At 44.4% G+C, this 25391-nt stretch overlaps 1 protein-coding gene across 2 annotated transcripts; it reads left to right on the top strand.

Annotated features, from left to right (window-relative positions):
• Positions 1 to 2913: 2913 nt before the first annotated feature.
• On the top strand, positions 2914 to 24709 carry DDO (D-aspartate oxidase). Of its 2 annotated transcripts, XM_077780001.1 has the most exons (4): positions 2914 to 3089; positions 6634 to 6742; positions 10220 to 10396; positions 22725 to 24709. In XM_077780001.1, the coding sequence occupies exons 1-4, from the start codon at positions 2918 to 2920 to the stop codon at positions 23293 to 23295; spliced, it is 1029 nt and encodes a 342-aa protein (XP_077636127.1). In that variant the 5' UTR covers positions 2914 to 2917; the 3' UTR covers positions 23296 to 24709. The 2 variants fall into 2 exon arrangements, with proteins under 2 accessions (XP_077636127.1, XP_077636126.1); XM_077780000.1 differs by lacking the exon at positions 10220 to 10396 and having other exon boundaries at positions 2918 to 3089.
• Positions 24710 to 25391: the final 682 nt, after the last annotated feature.

Below are 25391 nucleotides of genomic sequence, written 5' to 3'. Positions count from 1 at the left end.
TTTCCTTTCTTGAGGGAGAAAACATTACTTCACAAATCCTTACATCTCTGATAGTCCCTGTAGCATTCTTGGGACAGGGCAAGTGCTCCATAAATGTTGGATGATTTTTATAGTAGGTGCCCAATAAAATACAAACAGTTTTATATATTTTAACTCAGCAGATGCTCACAACAACTTGTAAGAAATTAGCTCACTCCCAATTTTCAAAAGGGGAAACTTAAATGCAGAAGCTAAGTGACTTACTCAAGGTAAAACAGACAGGTCGCCTGATGCCAAAGTGTGTGCTTTGGTTAAGGCCTTGAGCCTTTGGGGTCTGGCACTCAGACTGGGCTTTGCTGCTTAGGAGACCTTGGCTCTTCCTTATTCTCTTGGAGCCTCAATTTACCTGCCTATAGAATAATAATAATAATAATAATAGTAGTAGTAGTAGTAGTACCTCACCACTTCAGAGGGTGGTTGTGTTATATGGTGTCCTACATGCATGTAGCACATGGTTAATGCTAAATACATAGTAGTTACAATATTATTATTATTTTGGTTCATCAGACTGCTTCCCCTTCAACAACTTGTTGATTGTCAGGTGTCTACCACACAGTGGACAATCAGCAAATATTTGAATATGCGGGCTAAAGAATCATTTCATTTTTATCCTCAATTATCTCCTGAATAATTTCCCCAACTGCAAGCAGGTCNCTCCGCCCCCCCCTCCACCCCCCTGCTGACCCAGAAGAGCCAAATGAGGAAACCAGTGCTGCCCCTAGCCAGAACTTGCTGGAAATTGGACGAATTCACCTGTTATTTACTGTGCCTGCAAGTCAGCTGGAGAAATCCCAGACTGGTGGCAAGACGGAGGGTTTGTAAACTAGAAGAGCTGCTGAGGGCGGACCGGCTCCCTGGGGTTCGGCAGAGCCACAGCTCCATGAAGCTTACAAAACGAAGTTAATCCCTCCTTTCTCCAGGGAAATAAGTTACAGGGACACGGGGGTGTGGGCCAATGGAGAGTAAGTTTAGAGGGAATGTCCTTAATAAATGCCCCAATGGGAAGCAGTTTTACTCTCTCTCTGTCTCTCAGGGCATTAGACCAACCACTCACTGGGAAAACAAGTGTTGGTGCCAGAGCCTTCTGTGTGTTCCAAGACTGCTTTTTCAGAGACAGGTACTTGATTCCTTCTGCTTGCAGCTCAGGGGTCATTCTGCGTGTACTCTGGGAGATTTGAGGCTGTCTTAATGGGATCAGGTGACGGTGATTCACAGGTCATTGGGCCAGGATGTACCCACCTTGCTGGCTCACTTTTCTCCTCCCTGGCAGCTCGTTATTCTCAGCCACAGATTACTTTCCCTCTCAATGTATTAGAGCTATTTTGAGAATGTTGGTAGGCAGGGGTGCCTGGGAAATGGGAAAGCCACCAAGGGATAGGTAAGTGCCTTCTACCTCCAGGGGACATGTGTGAGACTATGCTCTTCCAGCTCACCCCCACTCTGCTGGTCTCTTCCCTTGCTGAGACCCTTCCCTCTGCCCTGGCAATCTTGTTCCTTCTCAGCTAGCCAGCCCATTGGGGAGCAAGCACATTAACTAATGGCTGAAGAAATGCATAGACTGCTTGAGACATGAAATAACACACATTAAACCTCATTGGAATGACTTTAAATTATCATGGAGCTGGAGACCGTCAGAGCCAGAAGCTGATCCCCATCATGTTTGCCCTGCTCACGGCAGAACTGCCCCACCCCCTCCAGGGGAAAGGTAAATTTTACGGGCAGGCAGCCATGATCTGAACCACAGGACCTGATGTCTTGTATTGCTGACTGGACGGGAAAGAACAACTGTGCCAAGAGCACATTTACAGGCTGACTTAGCCCAGTGAGCTGACCTGGTGCTAGAACTTCAATAAGGGTGACAGCGACCAACTAGAATAATGGCATTTTCAACCTGAGACCTACAGAGAGACTTTGAGAGTGGGAACCCAAGTGGAAAGACAAGCAGGAAAGCAACAGGGGTCAGGGAAGCTGACAGAGGAGCAAGGCTCGGTGGGTTCCTGCTGCTCAGCGGTGAGGAAGAGAGAAGGGGTTGGGTCCTCATCAACCCCCTAGGTCCCACGCTGGGTGCCAGTCTCAGGCTGCTGGAGGTCTGCCTCCTGCATTTCCATACCAACCCTAGAAGGAGCCACTTTTGTGAGACAAAGAATCCACATAACCTTTACAGATGAAGGAGCTGAGGCTAGGAGCCCATGGGCGGCCCCCCAGTTTACAGAATCAGCACCTGAGTCTGTGAAGGAATCCAGTTCCTTTATTTGGGAAGTCTGCTTTCAGAGGGTGTGGTTTCAGGCACAGNGGGGCGTGGGGTAGGGAAGGCAGTGACAGAGTCAGGGAAGGGGAGAGGAGAGCTGGTTTCCGGTTAGAGTGAGGGGCAGGAGAGGGGACGTGGGGTTCAGTCGCTCAAACTTTTGGTCTTGTTGTTCTAACTAAAATCCAGCTTGTAAATGGTAAGAGCTGAGTTCTAAATTTGCCCATGGGTCATGGTCTCTCAGGAAGTTTCTGGGAGCAGAGACGGCATCTCTTCTGTTCTTGTCTACCTTCCTAGCCTGTGTGTGCCCAAAGGAAAAGTGGTTTAGGAAGGGGGTGGAATGAGTAACAACTCCCCCCCCGACCAAATCTATTTACCTGTAGTGTGCTCTAAAGGCAACTCCAGGCTGGTTTCGTGCTAATGTCTAAAACTCCGTGTTGCCCATCCCCCATCCTGCCCATCAGCAGACACAGAGCTTCCGGGGAGCTCTTTGTCCCATGAGAAATGCTGACGGGAAAGGTCTTATTTTGAGAGGCTGTGGACCTAAGAAGAGAACGCGCAGGGCCGGACTTTGCACGGGGTGCAGTGATCCTTAAACAAGGTTTCTAGCTCACACTTCTCCCTCGCAGGCCCATGGATCCGGTACGCATTGCGGTAGTGGGGGCAGGCGTGGTGGGGCTCTCCACCGCCCTGTGCGTTTCCGAACTGGTCCCGCGATGCTCCGTTACTGTCATTTCCGACAAGTTTACTCCTGAAACCACAAGTGACGTGGCAGCTGGAATGCTTATTCCTCACGTTTATCCAGGTAAGAGAGGGATTATAGCGCCTCTGTCAGGTATGATAGATGTTAGAATGCTACTAGTGGAATTCTGTTGACAAAGACAGCTGGATATGCATGTAACTTAATGTTCACTTTTTAGAAAAAAAATTGTATTTAATGTTTATTTTTGAGAGAGGCGGAGCACAAGTGGGGGAGGGGCAGAGAGAGCCAGAGGTACAGAATCCAAAGCAGGCTCCAGGCTCCAGGCTCCCAGCTGTCAGCACAGAGCCTGACACAGGGCTCAAACTCACAAACTGTGAGATCATGACCTGAGCCGAAGTTGGATGCTTAACTGACTGAGCCACCCAGGTGCCCCTTAATGTTCACTTCTTTTTTTTTTTTTTTTAATGTTTTTAAAATTTATTTCTGAGAGAGAGAGGGAAAGCATGAGCAGGGGAGGGTCAGAGAGAGAGGGAGACACAGAATGTGAAACAGGCTCTAGGCTCTGAGCTGTCAGCACAGAGCTCGACGTGGGGCTCGAACCCACAAATCATGACCAGAGCTGAAGTCGGATGCTCAACTGACTGAGCCACCCAGGTGCCCCTTAACGTTCACTTCTTAACATCATACTGGTTCATCTGTTAGGAAAGGCTCAGTTATGCTGTAGGACAAACAAGCTCCAAATCCTAGCAGCTTAAAAAACAAAGGTTCGTTTCTTGCTGAGACTACATGTCCATTGAGCATCAGCAAGGGCTCTGCTCATCATATGTGATGGCGCCACTGTCTTGAATGTCATCAGTACCTGTACCTGCGGGGAAAGCAGCTCTGGGGAAGGCTCACCTCAGCTGGCTCTGGCCAGGAAGCAACTTTCATTACTTCTGATGCCCGGTCATTGGCCAACACTAGTCACATGCTTCCGCCCCTCGGAAGGTGGCCAAGAAGTGCAATTCTATAAGGCTCCCAGAAGACAGACAGTCAGAAGTATTTGGGAAACGGCTCCCCTGACTACCACAGCTGGTAACTCTAAGTCTTTCCACTGATACCAGTAATGATCACGTAACCAGACTAAAACTATTCACACTTCTAAGCCAGCATACAAGCAGTCAGTATGTATTTGGGCCTAAAGATGCATTGATTTTTTAAAATATTTATTTAATTTTTAGAGAGAGAGAGAGAATGCAAGCAAGTGAGGGAAGGACAGAGAGGGGGACAGAGGGTCTACAGTGGGCTCTGTGAGCTGGATGCAGGGCTCAAACTCATGAACCACAAGATCATGACCTGCGCGGAAGTGGAACCTTCAACCGACGGAGGCACCCACTCACCCCTGCATTGAGTTTTTAAAATATGTTCACACATCCTTTCCAGTCTATATTCTTCTTGTGAAATAGAAGGAGAAGGGAAACAGCATTAAATAAAAACCCAAATCACTTGGCAGCCAATGAGGTTTATACTCACTGTCTCCACTTTCTCGTTCCCATGCTTTTATTCTCCTTTAATCTTAGCTTTTTTCCCCCCATCTAAATTATACATGCACAGGATTAAGCACAGGAGCTTGGTGTGTTTGCAGAATGCTAGTGCACACTTTCTGGGCACCTTTCTTGTGACCAGAGTTCATACATCCATTGTCCGGGAGCCCCTTTGCTTGCATCAGGCCTGGGTGAGCGGTCAGAAGGCTGCATGATAGTCATGGAATCATCTTCAAAGAAAGAGGCTCATCTAAGAGTTCATCCAAGCCATTGAGGCCCAAGCTCACCCTTTGCCTAGGTGGTGGGGCCCCTGGATCAGACAGTGTTACTCTCTGGTGCTTCCAGATAAGGACTTTAGTCTTCTCTTTGGGCTTGTTTCAGACCAGCCCCAGTGATAACAGAGATCACTAAATGTCAGCACCCTATGGGGACCATATCTATCCTGTAGGGTTGCTGCGAGGATTAAATAAATTAATACATGTAAAGTATTTAGAACAGTGCCTCAGACATTGTAAGTGCTGTATCAGCAATTGCTATTATTACCACTACTCCAGCTCCAGGTTTCTTTTACCAGCACTTGAACATGGATTGGATCACCAGGCTCGCTGGCTCTATCCACTGCTGAATTGGAATTGTCTCTTCTTTTGGGATGACTCCTACAGTGTGCGAGTCACAGCCAATATTTTGTTTTTAAAGTTTGAAATGGGAACAGGGAGTGCATTTCAATACAGCCCTATACACTGGCTTAGATTGTTGGGGTACAATCCAATGATTGGGTACAATGTTGGGGTCTAATTTAGCTCGTTTTGCAGCTTATTATTTCTTCCTTATTTCTAAACCAGTGGCCCAGTCTGCAATTTTGGAAGTGTTGAGTTCACAAGGGCACATATTTAAAGGTGACAGCACAGATCCACTATTAAAGAAATATTTATTGGCACTTTAACAAGTGAATTGTTATAAAGCCCTGCTTTTGAAATGTCCTCATTGACCTGGAGACTTGGTCTGGGGGAGCAGGATGTCTCCAGGGGCCTTTTTATCTCTACTGTGAATTAAAGGAGACTCTCTCCAAGCAGAGCTTACCCAGTGTCCTCTCTCCCTCAGTTCCCCACAAAAGTCCCTCAGGATTTTCATTCCCCAGTCCCTTGCCTGACCCTGGATTCTCCCTCATGACCCTTCCATAGGGACTGGACAGCCAAATTCTCCACCCCATTCAGATTTGTCTGCCACTCCAGATTATGCTTGCTCTCTGTGCCTACACTAGACACTATTATTTTGGAGCTTGAACTATGACCCTTCTTTCAACCCTGACCCTTATTTCCTCCCTGATAAGTCTGCACCCTTCCAGAAGCTGGATGTGGGGCCAGCCTCTTGTGCTCTGACAGGGATGCCTGGGTTACAGGGAGCACTGATCCTCAGGACTCTGCCAGAAAGGTGGTGCCTAGTGTGGTTCTCGCATGTTCTAGTGACCTGGGGAGTGCTACTCTAAGCTACTGCATGATTCCACAGAGTGGAAAGGGATGCTCATCATGGCAGCCTTGGATAGGACTGCAGCGAGTCCCTCCTGAGGAGCTCAGCTCTACCATGCAGACCTGGTCTCCTTGTATCAGAGGGTGAGCAATCCCGGCTTTCTATTGATGTTCAGTGTGTTCTCTGTTTGGGTTGATCTGGGCCCCACAGATCTTCCCTTATCACCCACCATGTTTTCAGGACCCGTGAAAGAAGTTCTGGTTCTTTCTCCTATCATCTCAATTGTGTGGCCGGCTGGATACCTCAACCGTGAACTAACTCACTTCTGCTCAGATTGTTTATGAACCTGTCAAGGTCTGGAATATATTTAATGCCAAAGACTAGCTTCTAGGGGGCTCATATGTCAGATTTTGTCCTGATCAGCCATTTTACCCTCTGATGATTAATCTTTACACGAACGGAAGTCAACAGCATATGTCAGCATTCAAAACTCTGGTTGCTGGTAGATTTTCCATAGAGTGTGGTACCTTATCTAAATGTTCCTCCCTGCCTCTTTAGCTTCTAGGAAGGAGCTTGTCTGAAGCATAGTTATTGTCACCGCTTCCTTTCTGTTCTGCTTTGCTCCCCCATCCCCCACCCCCACCCCATGATTACAGACACACCCATTCCCACACTGAAGCGATGGTTTAGAGAGACCTTTGATCACCTGTTTGCAATTGCCAATTCTGCAGAAGCTGAAGATGCTGGTGTTCATCTGGTATCTGGGTAAGAGAGGATATCTGAAGTTATTTTAGAATTCAGAATGATCTTAATAGACTTTAAAATTCAACATAAAGTATTGTTGAGTGTCTGCTGTGATCACAGTGCTGAATTAGGTGCAGGAGAATTTTGAAAAACATTTTAGGCTTTGCTTCTAAGAACTCAAGAAAGACAAGTTATTAGTATATTAATTGTATGTTATATACTAGTATATATAGCATTCAACTTTCAAACAACCATTACAGTTTCTCATCACAAATACTAGTTTGAGTTTCCTCAAGGATTATGCAGTGATTAGCAAATATGGCTAAAAAAAACATACAGCAGGTAAACACTGAGCTTGAGTTACATGGGGATAATGTGGCTGATGGAAAGCCAACAGGTGTGATATTGAAGAGTGAGACATCCCCCAAAAAGTAAACGTTGTAGGTCACTAAGCTTACCTTTTAGAGTGCCATTTAGGAACCATATTTCTGAAATGGTTAAGACACTTCTGTTTGATTCTTAATATCTGATTTCAGGGGACATGCATAATGAAATGAAAGAGTTAAAAAATCCTATTCGACATTTCTAGCACAAACTAGCACTTAGAATATGACAATATCTTTCTTTATCTTCTTTTTAAAACATGTTTATATATTTTTGAGAGAGAAAGAGAGCACAAACAGGGAAGTGGCAGAAGGAGAGGAAGAGAGAGAATCCCAAGCAGGCTCTGTGTTGTCAGCACAGAGTCCAATGTAGGGCTTGATCTCATGAACCATGAAATCATGATCTGAACTGAAATAAAGAATTGGGAGCTTAATAAACTAAGCCACCAATGTGCCCCTCTTTCTTTATCTTCTTAAAAAAAGGAAACTAACCATTCTATCACTTTTAATTTATGACAACACATATGTTATCTGTGTTATCCTATGTGATGGCAAAGTAATGCCCTATACCTTTCTGAAGATCAGAGGGATGTTTGCTTTTTACTAAGTTGTCAAAATCACTGTGTCATTTGTGCTGTGTAAAAATACTTGTCCTCCCTCCTCCTTTGTGATCCGGCTGTCTGCTGACATTTTCTGGTAGTGAACACACCTGCCTCAGGCAGGTTTCTATCTTTTTCCTCTTCTTGCCCTCCCTCACCATCATTAATGGTGTTGATATCACTAATTTCCCACAGTCTATACCCAACGTAGCTATTTTTACTTCACTACCTTCTGAGGATGAATTGATACTATAACTGTCCACAGATCCAGCGGATGAGTCACTGAGAAAAATTGTCCTTATTGATTTATAGCCACAATTAGTTTCTGACCAAAACCAATTAACTCACAAACGTTGTCTCTAAGTAATTTTTGAAAGCAGTTGTGTCTAAAATTCAAATGTCCTTTCAAGACTAAGATTTTGCCACCATCAAGGATATTAAAAAGAATATACTTTAAGCTAGCCTAAAAGAGAGTTATTTATTGCTCTCACATGAATGATTTCTCTCCCATTTGCTTCCAAAAAAGCAATTTGAATCAGTCAAACGAAGACAAGGGCTTGTACCTCTTTGGCATAAGTGTATAGCCTTATTCATCTGTTCATCTATACATTTCTTCAAAACAACTTATTCAGCATCCACCAGTATCAGGTGCTCTCTTAGGTATTAGTGATACAGTAATGAGCAATTTAGCACATACTGTTGGCATATAGTAAATGCTTAATAAATGTATGTTGAGTGAATTTTTAAGAAAAGAAGACACAGTCCTGCCTTCGTATAGCTTATGGTCTGTAGGGAATGTCCTAATTGTAACTAGCTGCAAACAAGACACAAGTTACCAAGGGAAGTGTACAGGATACTATGGAAGAATATATTTGGAGAATAAACTTGCTCGGAGGAGTTATGAGAAGCAACCTGGAGCAAAGTGATATTTCAGCAGAGACCATCCAGATAAGTGTAGGTTAGTCTGGTGACATTGTAGAAGTGAAGGGGACACAGACAGGGCCAAGGACGCAAGAGGAAAACCATTCCAGGTAGAGAGAACAGCATATGCATAGACATGAGTCAAGGGTGACTGGGGTGTGTTGGAGATACTGAAGATGATCCAGGGTAATGGAAGGCTTTTGAGGGGTTTTACACATTGAAGTAACGGATCATATTTACATGTCAAAACTATCATGCCTCCAGTGAGGAGAACAGGTATGGAGAGAGAGATGTGGTGCAATAGGTTAGGTGTTGGCAGTGGGGACAGAGAGGAGATGGATTTGAGAGAAGCCTGGGAGGAAAACTGATAGGATTTTAGACTTGGTAGTTGATGGCATGTGACATGGGAAGAGAAGGTCATTGTAAGTCTGGGTCTGGTCTGGGAGCTCAGGAGAGAGAGGAGGGCTGGAGGTTTAGCCCCCTGAGTGTTGGGTCTACAGATGATGGTGAAGTTATGGATGGGGAAATCTAGCCCAGGAGAGTGTGCAGAATGGCCCAGCATGGAGCCCCACAGCAAACATTTATACCTTTGCCGGGGACTGCTTTGAATAAATTACTTAGAGGTATACGAATTCTGGTATGTTGAAGACCACATCACTAGCAGCCATGTATAGCATTCAAGTGATTTTCCTTGCTCTTTTAGAGCCGCCGTGGTTTATAACACTTATTCCTCTTGATGAGAACAACCCAATACCTACAAATCCAAACATATTCCTGGCAGCTCTTGGTAGAGCCATTCCGGCTTGTTAACAACCAGTATCATGCCAGCCCCATCCATTCCAGCCATGCTGGTGGCCTAACAGTGACAGGGCTCCTCCAGACACCCCAGCACCTCTTATTGGCAGTGTGAGGTGATGACCCGCAACTTAACCCCAAATTCACACTTACCTCATAATTCACACTCCTGCCTCCTGTACACCCACCACTGCTCACTCCAATTTAGATGTTTTGTTCAGAACTGAGGCCAACCTTTAAACTTTTGATGGATGCTTACAACGTATGTAAAATGTTATATAAAACACAAAAAACCTTTCCTCAAGAATGCATAGTCATAAGTAAATAAAGTCTGAGCAACAACTATTTAGGGGGAAAAAAGGCCGATTTTTAAAACACAACTTTTTAAATGTCTTATTCTCCCCAATCATGAATGTTTTTAAATGTTTATTTATTTTGAGAGAGAGAGAGTGCTTGAGCAGGGGAAGGGAAAAGACACAGGAAGACAGAAAATCCTAAGCAGGCTCTGTGCTGTCAGTGCAGAGCCCGACACGGAGCTCAAACTCACAAGCTGTGAGATCATGACCTGAGCTGAAGGCAAGAGTCAGACGCTTAACCGACTGAGCCACCCAGGTGCCTCATGAATATTTTAAACTTAGCTGCTTAATTATCCGAACCCAAGGGAATAGAAGAAGAGATCTTTTTCTTTTTGTGGGTATTGGAAGTATGTTCTAAAATGCTTTAGAGAATGTCATGTGGGGTTCACCAGAAATGTGTTACTTCACAAAATTTCAGGAAATTTTTCCACTTATGTATTGGAGTTGGCAGATATTTCGGAGCGTTCCTCCTGAAGAAGTGCCATTCTGGGCTGATGTGGTCCTGGGGTTTCGAAAGATGACTGAGGCCGAACTGAAGAAATTCCCCCAGCATGTGTTGGGTCACGCTTTCACGACTCTGAAATGTGAAAGCCCCGCCTACCTCCCATGGTTGGAGAAGAGGTCAGTTGAAATGGCTCTCTGCTGCTTCCTTTATCTTTCATAGCATAGCCATAAATAATTGCATAGCTACTCATAAAATACAGATGGAAAACTCCCCACGGTCCCTCAGGGCTCTTTTGCATTGTGTCTTGTTGCTCACAACGGCTAGGGTTTTGTCAAACAACCTGAAGACAGTGTTGTGTCAGAAAGAGTAAGTCACACCACACTGGTAGTAACACATCCATCCTCTTCTTCTAGTGCCTGAGGCATGATTCTTCTTCATGATGCATGATTTGGTTCCCTGACCACCAGTAAACCTCACTTTATTGAAACAGTGTCTTAGTTTCCTCATTTGTAAATTTTATGCTTCCAGCTATAAAATCCTATGATTTGCTCCAGTTCTTTAGATGGAGAATCTTAAGCTTATTATAAATTGTTTTTTGAATTTTTTTTTCTCATTATTGATAAAGAAAATGGCTTCATTATTTTCTTTGTTATAAATAAGATCCCTAAACTGGAGAGGTCTTAGCTTATCTAAATTAGGTAATTGCTTCCTCACTGAGCCCAGTCCAAAATACCTTGAACTTATATTTTGCTTGATTTTGGGGACTTTCTGATTCCAGTTAGTTAGGAGACACATCAAGAGCATTTTTATTTGAGATATATAAATAAATCTCTCTTTAGTCTGGAAATTGTAAGCATATTGAGGGTTGTAAAACATTGGTCCTTTCAGTCCCCAAATGTGTATATTTGATAGATAAGTAGGGGCAATGTGAACTATTGTGTAAACGTTGGAAGAGTGTCTCGAGGCAAGCAGTGGCAATGATTGGTCCCAGATGTAGACTATAAGGTAATTGACTTAGACAATTCATTAGTCCCACAATTCTGTGTTGAATATCTATGTCTGAACTTGGCACTGTGTTAGAATCTGGTCAAAAAAGAAGGATAAAAATATTATCGCTTTTCTTAAGGAATTCATAGTCTAAGGGGGGGTGATGGTGTGTATGTATGCATATGTGTGTGTACATGTGTTTGTTTATATATGTTGATTAACAATTACAGTAATACACATGGTATGGGGTTGTACCAATTTTGAGGGTGGATTGGGAGCACAGAGGAGGGAGCGTATGTCTATTAGGCACGTGTCAGGAGCATCATGATACATTTTTGTAGCTTTGTGAGTGCTCTTCTATTTTTATCTATTAGCAATTTATATGGGATGTTTTCCTTTTGTAAGCTCCAGTTTTCACAAAACCCATACTTTTATGCTTTGTTCACTGGGCCCTAAAGCATGTGTGCATGCTAACCTCGAACCTGTAGACATCAGTGATACACAAGCATTTGAGCCATCACGTGATGAAGTTGCCTATCAGCCGACATTCAAGTTTCAGCAGCAACACGGTCTTTCCCTCAGTGACAGTACTGTGTAGTTTTCGTTTGTGTCCTGACAGTATTAAAATGACTGGAAATAGAAAATTAGAAGGGTTAATGCTAGTGATTTAAGATGGAGGTATCATATACTTTATCTTAATTAAATTCAGATGAAGGGAATTATTAGGCTGCCACAAGGGGCAGAGCTTTACTGTCACTATGGTACATAATTCTGTTTGATTATGACAAAAAATGGAAGAACATGTACAAAATGTTGAGTATAAAAAGGTGTCATTAGAGAGATTTATACTTTGAGGCTGAAGTTTCATTGTTACCCCCAAGCCTGTTGTTTGGCTCCCCCATCTTGGACTTTTTTTCTCCGTGTTCAGGAAGGTCTATAGAAAACCTGACTGGATCCCTGTGGTCTTTGGAAGGTCAGACAGAGCAGGGAAAGGAGAATCCTGTGGAGTGTTTGTTCCCCATCAAAGAGACTGTCAATGGCTGGCTTCTCTGTGTGGAGATGGCTGGGGACGGGGCATGGTGATGGCCATAAAGATAAGGGAAGTGGATGAGTGATCTCTTTATGCAGGTGAATGATATGCTTTATGCCGATACCGAACATTTTCTTTATCATTTTCTATCTCCCATATATATATAAGTATACATACATATGTATTTTTTCTCCCCCCCAGAACAATTTAAGAGTAAGTTGCAGACATGATGCCCCATGATTTCTAAATATTACCATGTGTGTTTTCTAGGAAAAAGAATACTCATTTACATAAATAGAGTAGTATGATAAAAATCTAGCTATTGATACTGATGCTGTGATCTATGAATCTTATTCATATGTTGCCCAAAAAAGACCCGGTAAGGTCCTTTATATAGATATATCTGGTCCACGGTCCAATTCCTGGTCACACATTACATTGGTTGTCATGTCTCCAGTGTGTCTCCAATGACCTTTACAACTTTGAAGAGTACAGACCAATTGCTTTGGAGAATGTCTCTCAGCTGGGGTTTGTCTGAGGTTTCCTCGTGATCAAATTGAGGTTGTGCACTTTGGTGGAACCCTGTAGAAGGAATGTTGAATCCTTAGTGCATCATAGTAGGAGACACATGGTGTTGGTTTGTCCCCTTCTCGTGATGTTAACTTTGATCCCCTGGCCTGCCCGTTATCTCCAGTGTGAATTTAGATCTTTTTTCCTTTGTAATTACTAAATGCTTTGCTAAGATACACCTTGAGCCTGTGTAAATATTCTGCTCCTACTAGTTTTAGCATCCATTCATGATTCTTGCTTCAGTCATTTCTATAATGTTTGCCAAGTGATAATTTCTTTAAAAATTTTTTCTTAACATTACTTTTTTTTGAAAGAGAGAAAGAGTGTGAGCAAGCAGGTGAGGGACAGAAGGAGAGGGAGAACCTTAAGCAGTTTCCATGCCCGGTGTGGAGCCTGATGCAGGACTTGATGCAGGGCTTGACGTAGGGCTCAATTTCATGACCATGAGCTCCATGACCTGAGCTGAAATCATTAGTAAGATGCTTAACAGACTGGCCACAGAGGTGCCCTGCCAAGTGATAATTTCTAACGTCTACATTTAGTTTGCCTTCTCCTACAAGGAAGAACTCTTTCCAGCTCTATTTATTTAATTATTTATTTATATCAGTATGGACCCATGGATTCCTATTTTATTCAATGAATTATAATCTATTACTCTTACTATTTATTTTGATGTTCAAATTGCCTAAGATTTGGCCAGTAGGAGCCTCTTCAAGCTGTTCTTGTGTCTTTTTGACATATCTGCATCTCTCTCTCTCTCTCCCTTTCTCTCTACCATTTTCTTACTTTGGGGCACAAATGCATTCTATACACTCCAATTTTGAAAAGAAAAATATTTTCTTTTGATGAATATTTCTTTCCATCTTTTCCTTAATACACACCTGACACAATGCTATGTTTTAAATTTATATATTCAATAAACTGCCTCTACTCTGTTTCCTTTCTATTGCCCTTTGTCCCCTGAAGTTTCCTTCTGTTGTGATTTTTGAGTATAGTTAGAGAACATGCCCCAAACCAGACCCTCCTCTATGTTGTCCAGCCTGGAACAAGAATACAAATAGGACTCCATACGGATATGTGTAAATATTTAAAAGTTCCAAATTAAGCTACCAAGCCATTAAATAAAATATAATTTATCCTTTTAACTTAACAAATGTGACTTGCAACTATGCGAAGGTCAAGTTTATGTTGAGAATTCTTGGATTCTCAGGAGTGCTGTATATTAACATGGCAGCAGGAGGCTCTAGGTTCCTGCCACGAGGCACCCCAGCCCATACACCCAAGCTCTATTCACAGTCCCCGCCCCTCCACACACCAAAATAGCTATCCTTTGGCCACCTTGGACAAGGGTGCACACAGTGGCATGGTCTGCCCCTCAGAAGAAGACAGGGCAGGCCCTGGAAGGGAGAAAATATGGGGAACCTGGGTTCCCAGCTCATGAACTGGAAGGGAAGGAGTAGGGCTCTGGCTGGGTGCACCCCCTGGCCCCACATACTCATTTCTCATGCACAGCTGGAGAAGGGCCAGAATGGGGCCCTCTAAGTGGTCCAGTGGAAGGGAGGTGCAGCTCAGATTAGCCAGGATAAATTCTAAGTCCTAGAAATAGTCTTGAGCTGACATTAATCATATGCGTATGTTTGAGTGTATGTGTGTGTGTATGTGTGTGTGTGTTTGTACATGTAATTTCTCCTGACTTTTCAAAGAAGCATTGGATATAAAGTCTAGACAGAAAGCTGAAATTCTTCCTGGAAGAGAGGGTGCATTGCTTTCATGAAAAACAGATAAGGTCCTTGGGAGATGGGGGGTTTTGATGGGATACAGAGGGAGCATGAAGTCCCAGGGCACCTGAATAGGTGCTATTGCTATGGGAGGGGACAGAGGCAGGGAAGCCAGCCAGTGTACATGTCCCCTCTCTGAGGGGTCTTCATAAGTCTTGCAATTTGCCTGGAGCTGCCCTGAGCAGTGGGACGCTTCCCCCTGGGTGGGGGAGGGGCATCCCCAGGCTGACAGCGAGGGCCAGTCCCCCGCATGGCCGCCATCCCAGCCACCCTCCCATTCTGGCTGAGAATAAATGTGTTAGCTCTGCGGGCCACCCTCAACCACTTTCATATGGAAACAAATATTATCTGAACGATTTGTTCTGCCTGCTTCTAAAGTATCACCTTCTGGAAGACAGGCCCCTATTTCCATAATAACATTATTTTCAGGCCTAATCTCTAACTGTGGGATGAAGACAGGGGGAACATCCTGCTACCTTCTCATTTGTCAGAAGCCTGCTGTCAGCATTTTACTCTACTTAAAATAACCTGGAGTCAGTGGTACTTTGTGCCAGTGGGAGCCACCTCCTGACAGCAATGCCACTGGCCTGATGACCAGTCAGCTAGGGTTTGTGTCTAGGGGCACGTTGCTTCCTGTCTGTTTTTAGGTAAAGTCATGAGAAGAGGCCTGGGGGGCTGCTCTTGTCCTGGGGAGGTCTTTTTCAGTCCATCTGTTGGATATACACATCCACCATGACAGTGGGCTGGGACATGAGCGTCTCAGACAGACAGCGTACACACACCTTTGTCCCATCATCCACCCCCACCCCCGTCCCAGCTTCTCAGCACTGCCTTGTGCCCTTGAACCTTCTTCTTCCTCCTGCCCCCCAAAGCAGAGCCTGGCCTGCACAGATAGCACACAGGGTCTCCTCTCTGTGGAGATTAGCTGTCCTCTCTTCCCTCAGAGCCTGGCATCTTGCCAGAAGGCCGACATGGGGGAAGAAGAGAACCGCATGTTCCTTGTCTTCCTGAGTGAGGCTTTGCAGAGGAGGGACTCCTCTGAACCCAAAGCAAGCCTTTCGGGCAAGGATTTCAAGCCAGGTGGGAAGTGGGGCAGTGTTGTGGTAAGGGGGTGGGACCCCTGAGGCTCACTCTGTGGGCTGTCACCTACTCTTCTCCACTAGGGCGAAGCCAGCTGGGAAGCCACACAATCCCTGCTTGTTCCTCACCCCCGGGGTCTGTTGTGTTGCCTCCTACGCCCCTTCTACACAATGTGAGTGTTCAGCCTACAGTGTTCTGACTCAAAAACAGGCATCTCACTCAGGAAGCCACTCAAAAATGTCTCCAATCTAAGCTCTATCCTTCTGAAATAATATAAACTCCCAGGAAAGGGAAAAAAGTGTTTTTAACCACAACCGAGACCTTCAGCTTTGTTTCAAAGAACAGAATGGATCATCTCAGTCTCATGAAAAGAAACAATGCCCGATAATATACAAAACAAACAAGAGAATAAAAACCCTTCAGAGGTTTAATCAGCCATGCAGATCATGTTTTATATCCTCAGCCAGTGGAGTCATATTCTGCTGCTTTTTACTTGCCCCTTCCAGGAAATGAATCATAGAGGCAATAAGTCAACTGAGCCTGTCTCTTCGCCAGACATCCTACCTAAATAAATCATCCCAGCAGGAGCAGGCTCATCCTGCCTTTGACAATATCCAGAAAGCTGGGTGCCTCATTTCTGTGCCAGGAGCCCTGTAACTCAGGTGCATGTCTTTCTTTCAGGAGGCCATGCTCTATCCTGTGGTCCTGATAAGGCCCGCGCTGACCACAGCACTCACCGCTCTGAGCTTTTCTCTCTGTACTTCCTTCCCACTGGTCTAATACAGCCTTGCGGTTACTCTCTCTGTCTCCTGCAGCTTCTGTTCTCCCACTTGGCCTGACTCACAGCAGTGCCTCTGAAAGAAACTCGTGTGGCTCCCCCCGCAGTTGGATAGAAATATGGATTGTACATCAGGAACATGATGGATCAACCCTGTCTCATAAATGCCCACCTTGCAAAGGCACCTTCCTGTGCACAGCAGACCCCTGCTTCCCCAGGACGAACATACACCTTGCTGCTGGAGCGCAGCCATCCTTTGCCAGGCTTCTAGTTATTTCTGCCCCCTCCCGGCATCTGCCAGCTCTAACCAGAGGAGCGGGGAGTGGGGGCAAATGATGGTCCCGGACACAGGCTGACTGTGAACACCCCACTTTCTGCCCAGTATGCAAGGATAAGTGGGAGGGTACCGGCCAGGAAGGTGCAAAATGATGGTATTTGTTTTTTCTGGTGATGGTAATAAGGTTAGCAGGAAATAGATGGAGGCTGTGCGCGGTGCGGTAGCCTTAGGAGCCTCCAATGGGGCTTCAGTAGCTGCCCCAAGGCGGCTACACAGGTGAGCTTGTTCCCGGAAACCTCACCTGCTGGTCTGACTTAGGGTGCACAGCTGCTCCCCTCCAGGACCACCCTGCCCACGGAGACCCTGGGCCTCATCCACACCCCCTTCCCCAAAGGGACCAGAGTCTTCTCTACCCCTGAATGGAACTTAGAGCCATAATACAAGTTCATGGAGTGGTCAAAGTGGGGATGGCTATTCTGAGAAGTGGGAAATAGAATGCAGTTGATTTTATTGGAATATGCATTGCAAGGAAATGAGTGAGGAATGTGGTCATCAGGGGAGATCATGTTGTCTGGACAAAGTTAGACTATATGTAAAGTACAAGGAATCCCATGTATTCTTCACCCAGAGTCCCCAAATCTTATACTTACCATATTTGCTTTATCCTTGTTCCTCTAAATGTATACTTTTCCCTTGAACCTTTTGAGAGTAAGCTGCAGATGTGATCCCCCTTTACCCCAAATACTGAATATGTATTTCTTAAACTCACAGCCAGTCTCTTATATCACTAAGGTCAACTTACCAGAATGAGGGCATTATGTTAACACAGGTATGTTTCTTTTTTCTTTTCTTTTCTTTTTTTCTTTTCTTTTCTTTCTATTGGTTTCAAGAATAGAATTTAGTGATTCATCACTTACATATAACACCTAGTACTCATCACAAGTACCCTTCTTAATAGCCCATTCCCATACTGAGCAACCCTCAGTTTGTTCTCTATAGTTAAGAGTCTCTTATGATTTGCCTCCCTATCTGTTTTATCTTACTTTATTTTTCCTTCAACATGGGTACATTTCTGAAATCTACAGACTTTATTCAGATTTTGTCAATTGTCCCAATAATATACGTTGCAGGAAAAGAAAATCCAGGATTATATGGATCAAATGAATATACATACATATATATATATATGTATGTATATTCATGAGAAGCAAGTGACCGGGTCCAGACACATTCAAAGAGAAGGGCATTAGGCTTCAGCCTTGAAGGGTTCAAAGAATTTGTGGATATATTTTGAAAACATCACCATTGACCTTCTGAGTACAAATTGTTTGCATTCCTATCACATGCAAAATATGCATATATATGTAAGTGTATATGTACATTTAAAATCTAACTATTATAAGCTATTTTAGGTATAGCTACACCAAATGACACTATGAAGAAAGAGTGGACTTTTTCTGTGAATCTGTGTGCATAGTACTATTTGCCAAATGAGATTTTCTTTTCTTTTTTTAAAATACAGATTTATGTATTTATTGTCAAGTTAGCTAACATACAGTGTATACAGTGTGCTTTTGGTTTTGGGGGTACATTCTCATGACTTTTCACTTACATACAACATGCAGTGCTCATCTCAACAAGTGCCCTCTTTAATGCCCATCACCCCTCCCATTAAGCCTCAATTTGTTGTCTGTATTTGAGAGTCTCTTATGGATTTGCCTCCCTCTCTGTTTGAAACTATTTTCCCCCTTCCTTTCTCTCAATGTCTTAAGTTTCTCAAGCTCCACATATGAGTGAAAACATATGGGATCTGTCTTTCTCTGACTGACTTATTTCACTTAGCATAATACCCTCCAGTTCCATCCACGTTGTTGCAAATGGCAGGATTTCATTCTTTCTCATTGCCAAGTAGTCTTCCATTGTATATTTAAGCTACGTCTTCTTGATCTATTCATCAGTTGATGGACATTTGGGCTCTTTCCACGATTTGGCTATTGGTAAAAGCACGGCTATAAACATTGGGGCCAAATGAGATTTTAAATTAGGTTTCCTTCTTATCTCATTTTCAAATAGACTGAACATAGTTAAGTTTCTGTTCACTGTCATTAAGGTGCCATGATTCAGGCTTGAAGCAAGGATGACTTCTTTTTATTATCTTTTAAAAATTTTTTATATTTGAGTGACAGTGTGTGAGCAGGGGAGAGGGGCAGAGAGAAGGAGAGAGAGGGAGAGAGAGAGTCCTAAGCAGGTTCCACACTTAAGTGAGGAGCCTGACATGGGGCTCCATCCTATGACCTTGGGATCATGACCTGAACTGAAATAGAGAGTCAGATACTCAACTGACTGAGCCACTCAGGTGCCCCCAAAATTAATTTTTTAATGGACTACATCTAATAATGTGTGCATAATACATAACCAAATGCTTCTCAAAGCCAGCCTCTGCCCTGTGTTCTTGGCCGCCATCCTCTCCCAGCCTCCCTGCATCCCTGCATCTCTCCACATCTTTAGCAGTGTCTTCCTAGCTCTTCACTTTCTCTCCACTCCAAGCTACCCTTACATCAGGAACTCAAAACCTCAATGCTGTTTTCCTCATTCCAACGTACTTTGAACCATAGCAGCCATGGGGAGAATTGTCCTCTTTCCAGCTCTGACCCCGGCGTTCCGCTGCGTGCAGCCCTGCTCAGGCGTAACCTCACCAGTTCTCCTCAGATCAGTCCCCCCAGGCTCTGGTCCTCAGGCCCCCACCCCTGCCCTCTGACAGGAAGTTCCAACCGCTCTGAGGAGCCAGCTGGGGAGCAGACACCAAGTCATCCCCTCTTCCCTCCTCCCTCCTTGGTGGGGGCCGATTCTCCAAAAGCAGTCTGGTTTGCAGAGACAATCGTGGACCCTCTCACCCCAAAGTCATCTTGGATCCTTAGAAGAGAGTTTTTACTTTGTATTTGTGTAATCCACGGACCTATTTGGATAATATGCCCAGAATAAGGGTACAAGCTATTAAAATGTTATCAAAGAATTGTTAAAATGTCTACCTTTGGCAAGTGCTTAGAAATTTTAAATGACAAAAAGAATGTTTTTCCCCAGTTTCTACTCATTAGGTCCCCCCCAAATTTAGGGTGTGTCAGCGGGTGAATTCCAGGCACACATGTGCTCCAGGGCAGTATCTTGGCTCTGCTGCACCCCTAGTTCTGTCCCTTTTGGGCTGCACCCCACATCCTGCCCTGCAGTCCTGCTGACCAGTATCGCCATCAAAGCAGTCCCACCCCTCGTTCTAGAGCCCACGTGTGCCCCCTTTTCCCCAGTGGGTCTCCACACTGAGCCCCCACCTACGTATTTCGTGCTGCCCAGGACTCTTCTCTTAGCTGGCTTCGGCCGCAGCGGGTGATGAGAGGTGGGGTGCAGGAATGCCTCTAGTCCCAAGAGAAGGGAAGGGTGAGAGGATTCCCCTTTGCTCCTGGGATGTGGAGTGTGTGTGTGTGCGTGTGTGTGTGTGTGTGTGTGTGAGGAGGCACTTAGTGGAGCCCCCATCCCTCTCAGGGCCACGCCTACTCTAACTCTTGCTGAAACACCAGAGAGTTAACGGAAGGGCTCTGAAGACAGCCATTCCCCATGTTTAGTGGGCAGGCTGCCTTTCGGGCTTGGTGAAAATGGGCACTATTGGGTTTTAGTGTGATGACCGGAAGACACTGGTCTGGGGCTATGGAGAGCAACTTCTTGAGTCCCCGTCCCCCATTTCCTCATGGGAGGTGGGGACAAGGCATTCTCTCAGTCTTGAGGTTTTGCTCAGTTTCAGGAGGGCCTCTGGGGAAAGTCACCAAGTTTGTACCCCCAACCGTGTCATTCAAAGTCTCCAGAATAACTACCTCACATGGTTGTAGAAGTGCTTGGTTTAACATCCAGCTTCCAGGTGAGGTTTCCTCCTCCACGCTGGTGCCACCTGCTGCATTGCCCATGGGATACACCGTAATGACCGGGCATTGCCTCATGGTTGTATTGCAACAGCCGGGTCCCGGCGCATTCCACAAGTTCCCTCCCGGGGTGGAGACCTGTGAGCTACACAGCGCAACAAGCCTGCCAGGGCCTTCCCACAACCCAGCTGCTATCATCATTTCAGAGGTAGAAAGTGTATTTCATCAGTAGTGGCCAGCAGGGGCCCTTTGAAAAGGAAAAGGATATCTGCATGTGTTGAATTATTTTTAAAAAGTTTTATTTAGAGAGAGAGAGAGAGAGAGAGGGAATGGGCAAGAGAGGGGCAGAAAGAGGGAAAGACAGAGAATCCCAAGTAGGCTCCATGCCACCAGTGTGAAGCCCAATGTGGGGCTTGAACTCACAAACCATGAGATCATGCTATGAGCGGAAATTGAGAGTCAGATGCTCAACCAACTGAGCTACCCAGGCGCCCCTGCATGTGTTGAATTCTTACAGAATTTTTTATAAAAACCCCGTGGACTCCGCATTCTTATCCCTAGGTGACAGTTGAGGAAAGAAGTTCAGTTCAGTCATGTCCTAAGGCTGGTAAAATTCCTTTATTTTTCTGAATTAGAATAATTCTGAAGTCTAATTAGAAGAGTTGGAACATAGAACACAGTGTTCAACTATCAACACATGGAATCTACAATCTATTAAAAGCAAAACCAAGATACGTTCAAATTATAACCAATTTAAAACATTTTTTGAGGCCCAAATGTCAATGTCATTCTTATAAGCTATTAGACCATTGGATGTCAGTGCTAGATGGGTGTGGAAAATAGGTGTACCCCTATGTGAGCTACCTGCTCTTGCATTTTATAGGAGCATAGCAACTACACCCTTCTACCCATTAGAAAAAATTATTGGGGAACTACAGTGTGCTATGGGCTGCAACAGACTTTTTTCAGATGCTATCTCCTTTCATTTTCACAAGGAACCTATGAAGTCAGTATTGCTATCTCTAAATTACAGATGGAGGATTAAAAGTTCACAGAAGTTAAAGAATTTGACTGAGGTCTTATGATTGGTAAAGGATAGAGCCCTCCTAAACTCTTTTTATAGGACTTTTCTTGGAGCGCCTGGATGGCTCAGTCAGTTGAACATCCACCTTCAGCTCAGGTCATGATCTCACGGTTAGTGGGTTCTGAGCCCTGCATCGGGCTCTGTGCTGGGCTCTGTGCTGACAGCTCAGAGACTGGAGTCTGCTTCAGATTGTGTGTCTCCCTCTCTCTCTGCCCCACCCCTGCTTGTGCTCTCTCTCTCTCTCTCTCTCTCTCAAAAATAAACATTAAAAAAAAGACTTTTATTCACATTCACTATTTTAAAGAATGTAAACACACTGCAATATGTTGGTCAGTGTCACCACAAAATTCATAGATGAATATATTAAAACGAATGCCATTGAACTATACACCTAAAAATGGTCAACAGAATGAGTTTCATGTTATGTGTATTTTACCACAATGAAAAAAAATACTTACAGGGCATAGATAAGCCATTTCTTTTTATTTTCAATATACTTGGTCCAAAATAACATTATTGACCATCTCTGTCAATCCATGAGCTGCAAATATTTTACATTCCTCTCATGCTGTCATCTCTGGTAGATGTAAATGTGACCACTGTCCCAAACAGCTCCTTAGGGAGACCAGAGTAATACAAAGGAACATGCAAAAGTTAACAATATGAGACAAAATGCCTAAGGCTACAAATTTAGGCGCTGAATAAATGACATAAAAAAGGCATGCCTAGGGATTTTAAAGATTGATTAAATTAGTATTTATTTAGCATCTAGTATGACCATAGGAACTTTACAAAACATAAAAAAGACAAGACATTTGTTCTGAATTTTTGAAACAGGATTTATTTGGGTTGGAGTTTAGGAATCCCTAGTCTCCAAGGATGTGAGACAGCTGATGGCTGGCATTTGGCCTGCTTGGGCGCTGGATGCGCTCATGATCTTGTCCAAAATTTCCTGTGAGGGGCTGCACAGGAAGCTGCTAAGGCTTCCCTGATGGTCTCTCTCATTTTTTCCCAGGTTAAAAGCAAGTGGGGTCCTGATACTCACCCGATGCATAGGAGACCTGTGGGAGCTTCATCCATCCTTCGACATCGTGGTCAACTGCTCAGGCCTTGGAAGCAGACAGCTTGCACGAGACTCGGAGATGTTCCCCATGCGGGGCCAACTGCTCGCCATTCAGGCTCCCTGGTTGAAGCATTTTATCCGAGATGGGAGTGGGCTGACATACGTTTATCCTGGCGTATCCAATGTAATCCTGGGTGGAACTAGGCAAAAAGGAGACTGGGATGTGTCCCCAGATGCAGACATTAGCAGAGATATTTTTTCCCGGTGCTGTGCTCTTGAGCCCTCCCTCCACAGAGCCCACAACGTAAGAGAGAAGGTAGGCTTAAGGCCCTTCAGGCCTGCAGGTGTGCGGCTGCAGATGGAGCTCCTGGCCCAGGATGGCCGGAGGCTGCCCGTGGTCCACAACTATGGCCACGGGAGTGGGGGCATCTCTGTGCACTGGGGCACCGCTCTGGAGGCTGCCAGGCTGGTGAATGAGTGTGTCCAAGCCCCCAGGACCCCCACTCCCAAGTCAAACCTGTAATTGACATGACATGACAGCAAATGGCCCCAGACACTATGGATCGAAATACAATTTAAGCACCAGAATGGATTCCAATAACTTTTCCATTGCACGAAAGGTTAATGAGGTCTATCTTTGTTGTCAAAATTAGAAATGCTGCAATAGGAATCAGTAGCCTTAGACTCAGCTCTAGTGCTAAATGACATAGAGCATAAAGTTCTATTTTCATTAAAAACAATTGTGATAGAGTAAGATTTTTCTCAGACCTAGCCTTCAAAGATCTGTGCTAATTTGCATGGATGCTGGAAGCTGTAGGGATTTTGACGGTTTTTGGCCAATAAATCCACAGGAGGAGATAATATATGGAAAACACTTAACTCACTGTTGCAAAGCTCCCCATCACGTTTGCAGGTTGTACTCAAGTGAGTATTACAATCCCTCTAGATAAAATACACGGTGATCGTGTGACACAGGCTTACTACATTTAATATCAGACAAAGCATGATTCCTGCTGGTACCAGAGGCAGCCTCTTCCTTCCCTCCGCTGGTCATGATGGTTAGAAGACAGGGATGAAGTTACCTATGGGCATGGCATCAACCCAACGGCTCTCTGGGGTCAGTCACCTCATGGTGGTACTTTCCATTACCACAAATGATGGAGTACTTAGCTTTGCTGTGTCACTGACTTTGCTGAAACGGTTTTTGAAGATTGAATAGCAGGTGCAGCCAAAGAGCTAATTAGCTGATTAAGAGGAAACAATCATTCTGAATGAAATATATCCAAAGAGTTTTCCACAGGTTGTTAAAAAAAAAAAAAAAAACTACTGGGGAGGAGGGGAAATGTGTCATGATAAAATGAACTTGGGAATTGCTGAAATAAATCCATCTAGCCTGATTTCTTGACTCAGACCTTCTCAGAGGCTTTAATCTGCTCATGTGTATTGTGGATGCTCGGGAGGGTTTTGGCTTTAGCAAATGGGAAAGGAGGCGCTCTTCACTAAAGGTTAGGAAGCTTTGGAGAAATATATGTAACTTTAATTTTAATTTTGGCAGGAGATGGCTTGTGTTTAATGATAATAAGTTCTAGTCTGGACACCCAGGGGTGGGGGTGAGGAAGATATGGGGTTGGCAATGAGAAGGCCGGAAAGAAAAAGCCCAGCATAGCTCCGTTTGCTTCATTGAGCTTTTGCATATGATTTTCAGTAAGGGAACATTCTGCTGGTAAAAAGAAAGAGGGAGAGATGGAGAGAGAGAAAAGAGAATGAGAGAGAGAGAGAGAGAGAGAGAGGGAGGGAACCAGTGTACTAGATGCTTCCTTTGCAGGATTAAATATTCAGTTAAGTGTGCGTCCCCCTAGATGTCCACCAGGGGGTGATATTGTATCAAATTCAGGTAAATGGGTAAATTTGAAAATTTAGAAATGACTAGAAATAAAAAATGGAGACCAGCCTGTGTGGAGCGAGTGTGTGATTCGTTTAAGGTTTGGGAGTTTACATGCCCCAAATGCAATTGTTTCTGCTTAAAGTGTTTGAGAAATGTACAAGCCTAGACAGTGACGACACGCACACATGCGTGCGCTCATCACAGTCCGTGAGAAATAGAAGTTATGATAAAATTGCATTTTAAAGGGATGAAATGAAATGCTTAATGGTTAAAACGAAAATGAAGCCTGCTGCTCAAAATAGGTACACAGCTCAGTTGTGTTTGCCGTGATTTTTGGGACACACATTCGCTCGTTATGCCCTCGGTTTAGATCTTGCAGCATTTTCATTTCGCATACCTAGGCTCACACTCTATGCTGCTATTTGCTACCCTATTTCAGTCCAACATTGCAAGACAGAGTTTGGAGGCTTCTCGAGAAAGTGGTCATGGCTCTGCGCCCGGATTTCATTTTCGCTAATTGCTAAATATTTGCTCCCAGTTGTCATTCCAAGGTTTGTTCATCTTGGTCAGTAGCTGCCAACCTGGGCCACACATTAGAATCACTGGGAAAGTTCTGAAAAGACACTGATTTCCAGCCTGCTAGATTAAATTAGAATCTTTGGAGGGTGGTGTGGGACCCCCGCATCAGTATTTGCTCATACCTGCCCACAGGGTTCTCACCTACAAGGGCAGCT

The sequence above is a fragment of the Crocuta crocuta genome, unplaced genomic scaffold, assembly GCF_008692635.1.
Source record: "Crocuta crocuta isolate KB4526 unplaced genomic scaffold, BGI_CrCroc_1.0 scaffold147, whole genome shotgun sequence".
NCBI lineage: Eukaryota > Metazoa > Chordata > Mammalia > Carnivora > Hyaenidae > Crocuta > Crocuta crocuta.
This window is presented reverse-complemented; position numbering and strand designations above follow the sequence as displayed.

Coding starts and splice junctions, on each gene's coding strand:
- DDO (XM_077780001.1), top strand. CDS start 2,918: ATGGATCCGGTACGCATTGCGGTAGTGGGGGCAGGCGTGGTGGGGCTC. Junction 3,090..6,633: donor TATTCCTCACGTTTATCCAG/GTAAGAGAGGGA, acceptor CCATGATTACAG/ACACACCCATTCCCACACTG. Junction 6,743..10,219: donor GGTGTTCATCTGGTATCTGG/GTAAGAGAGGAT, acceptor TATGTATTGGAG/TTGGCAGATATTTCGGAGCG.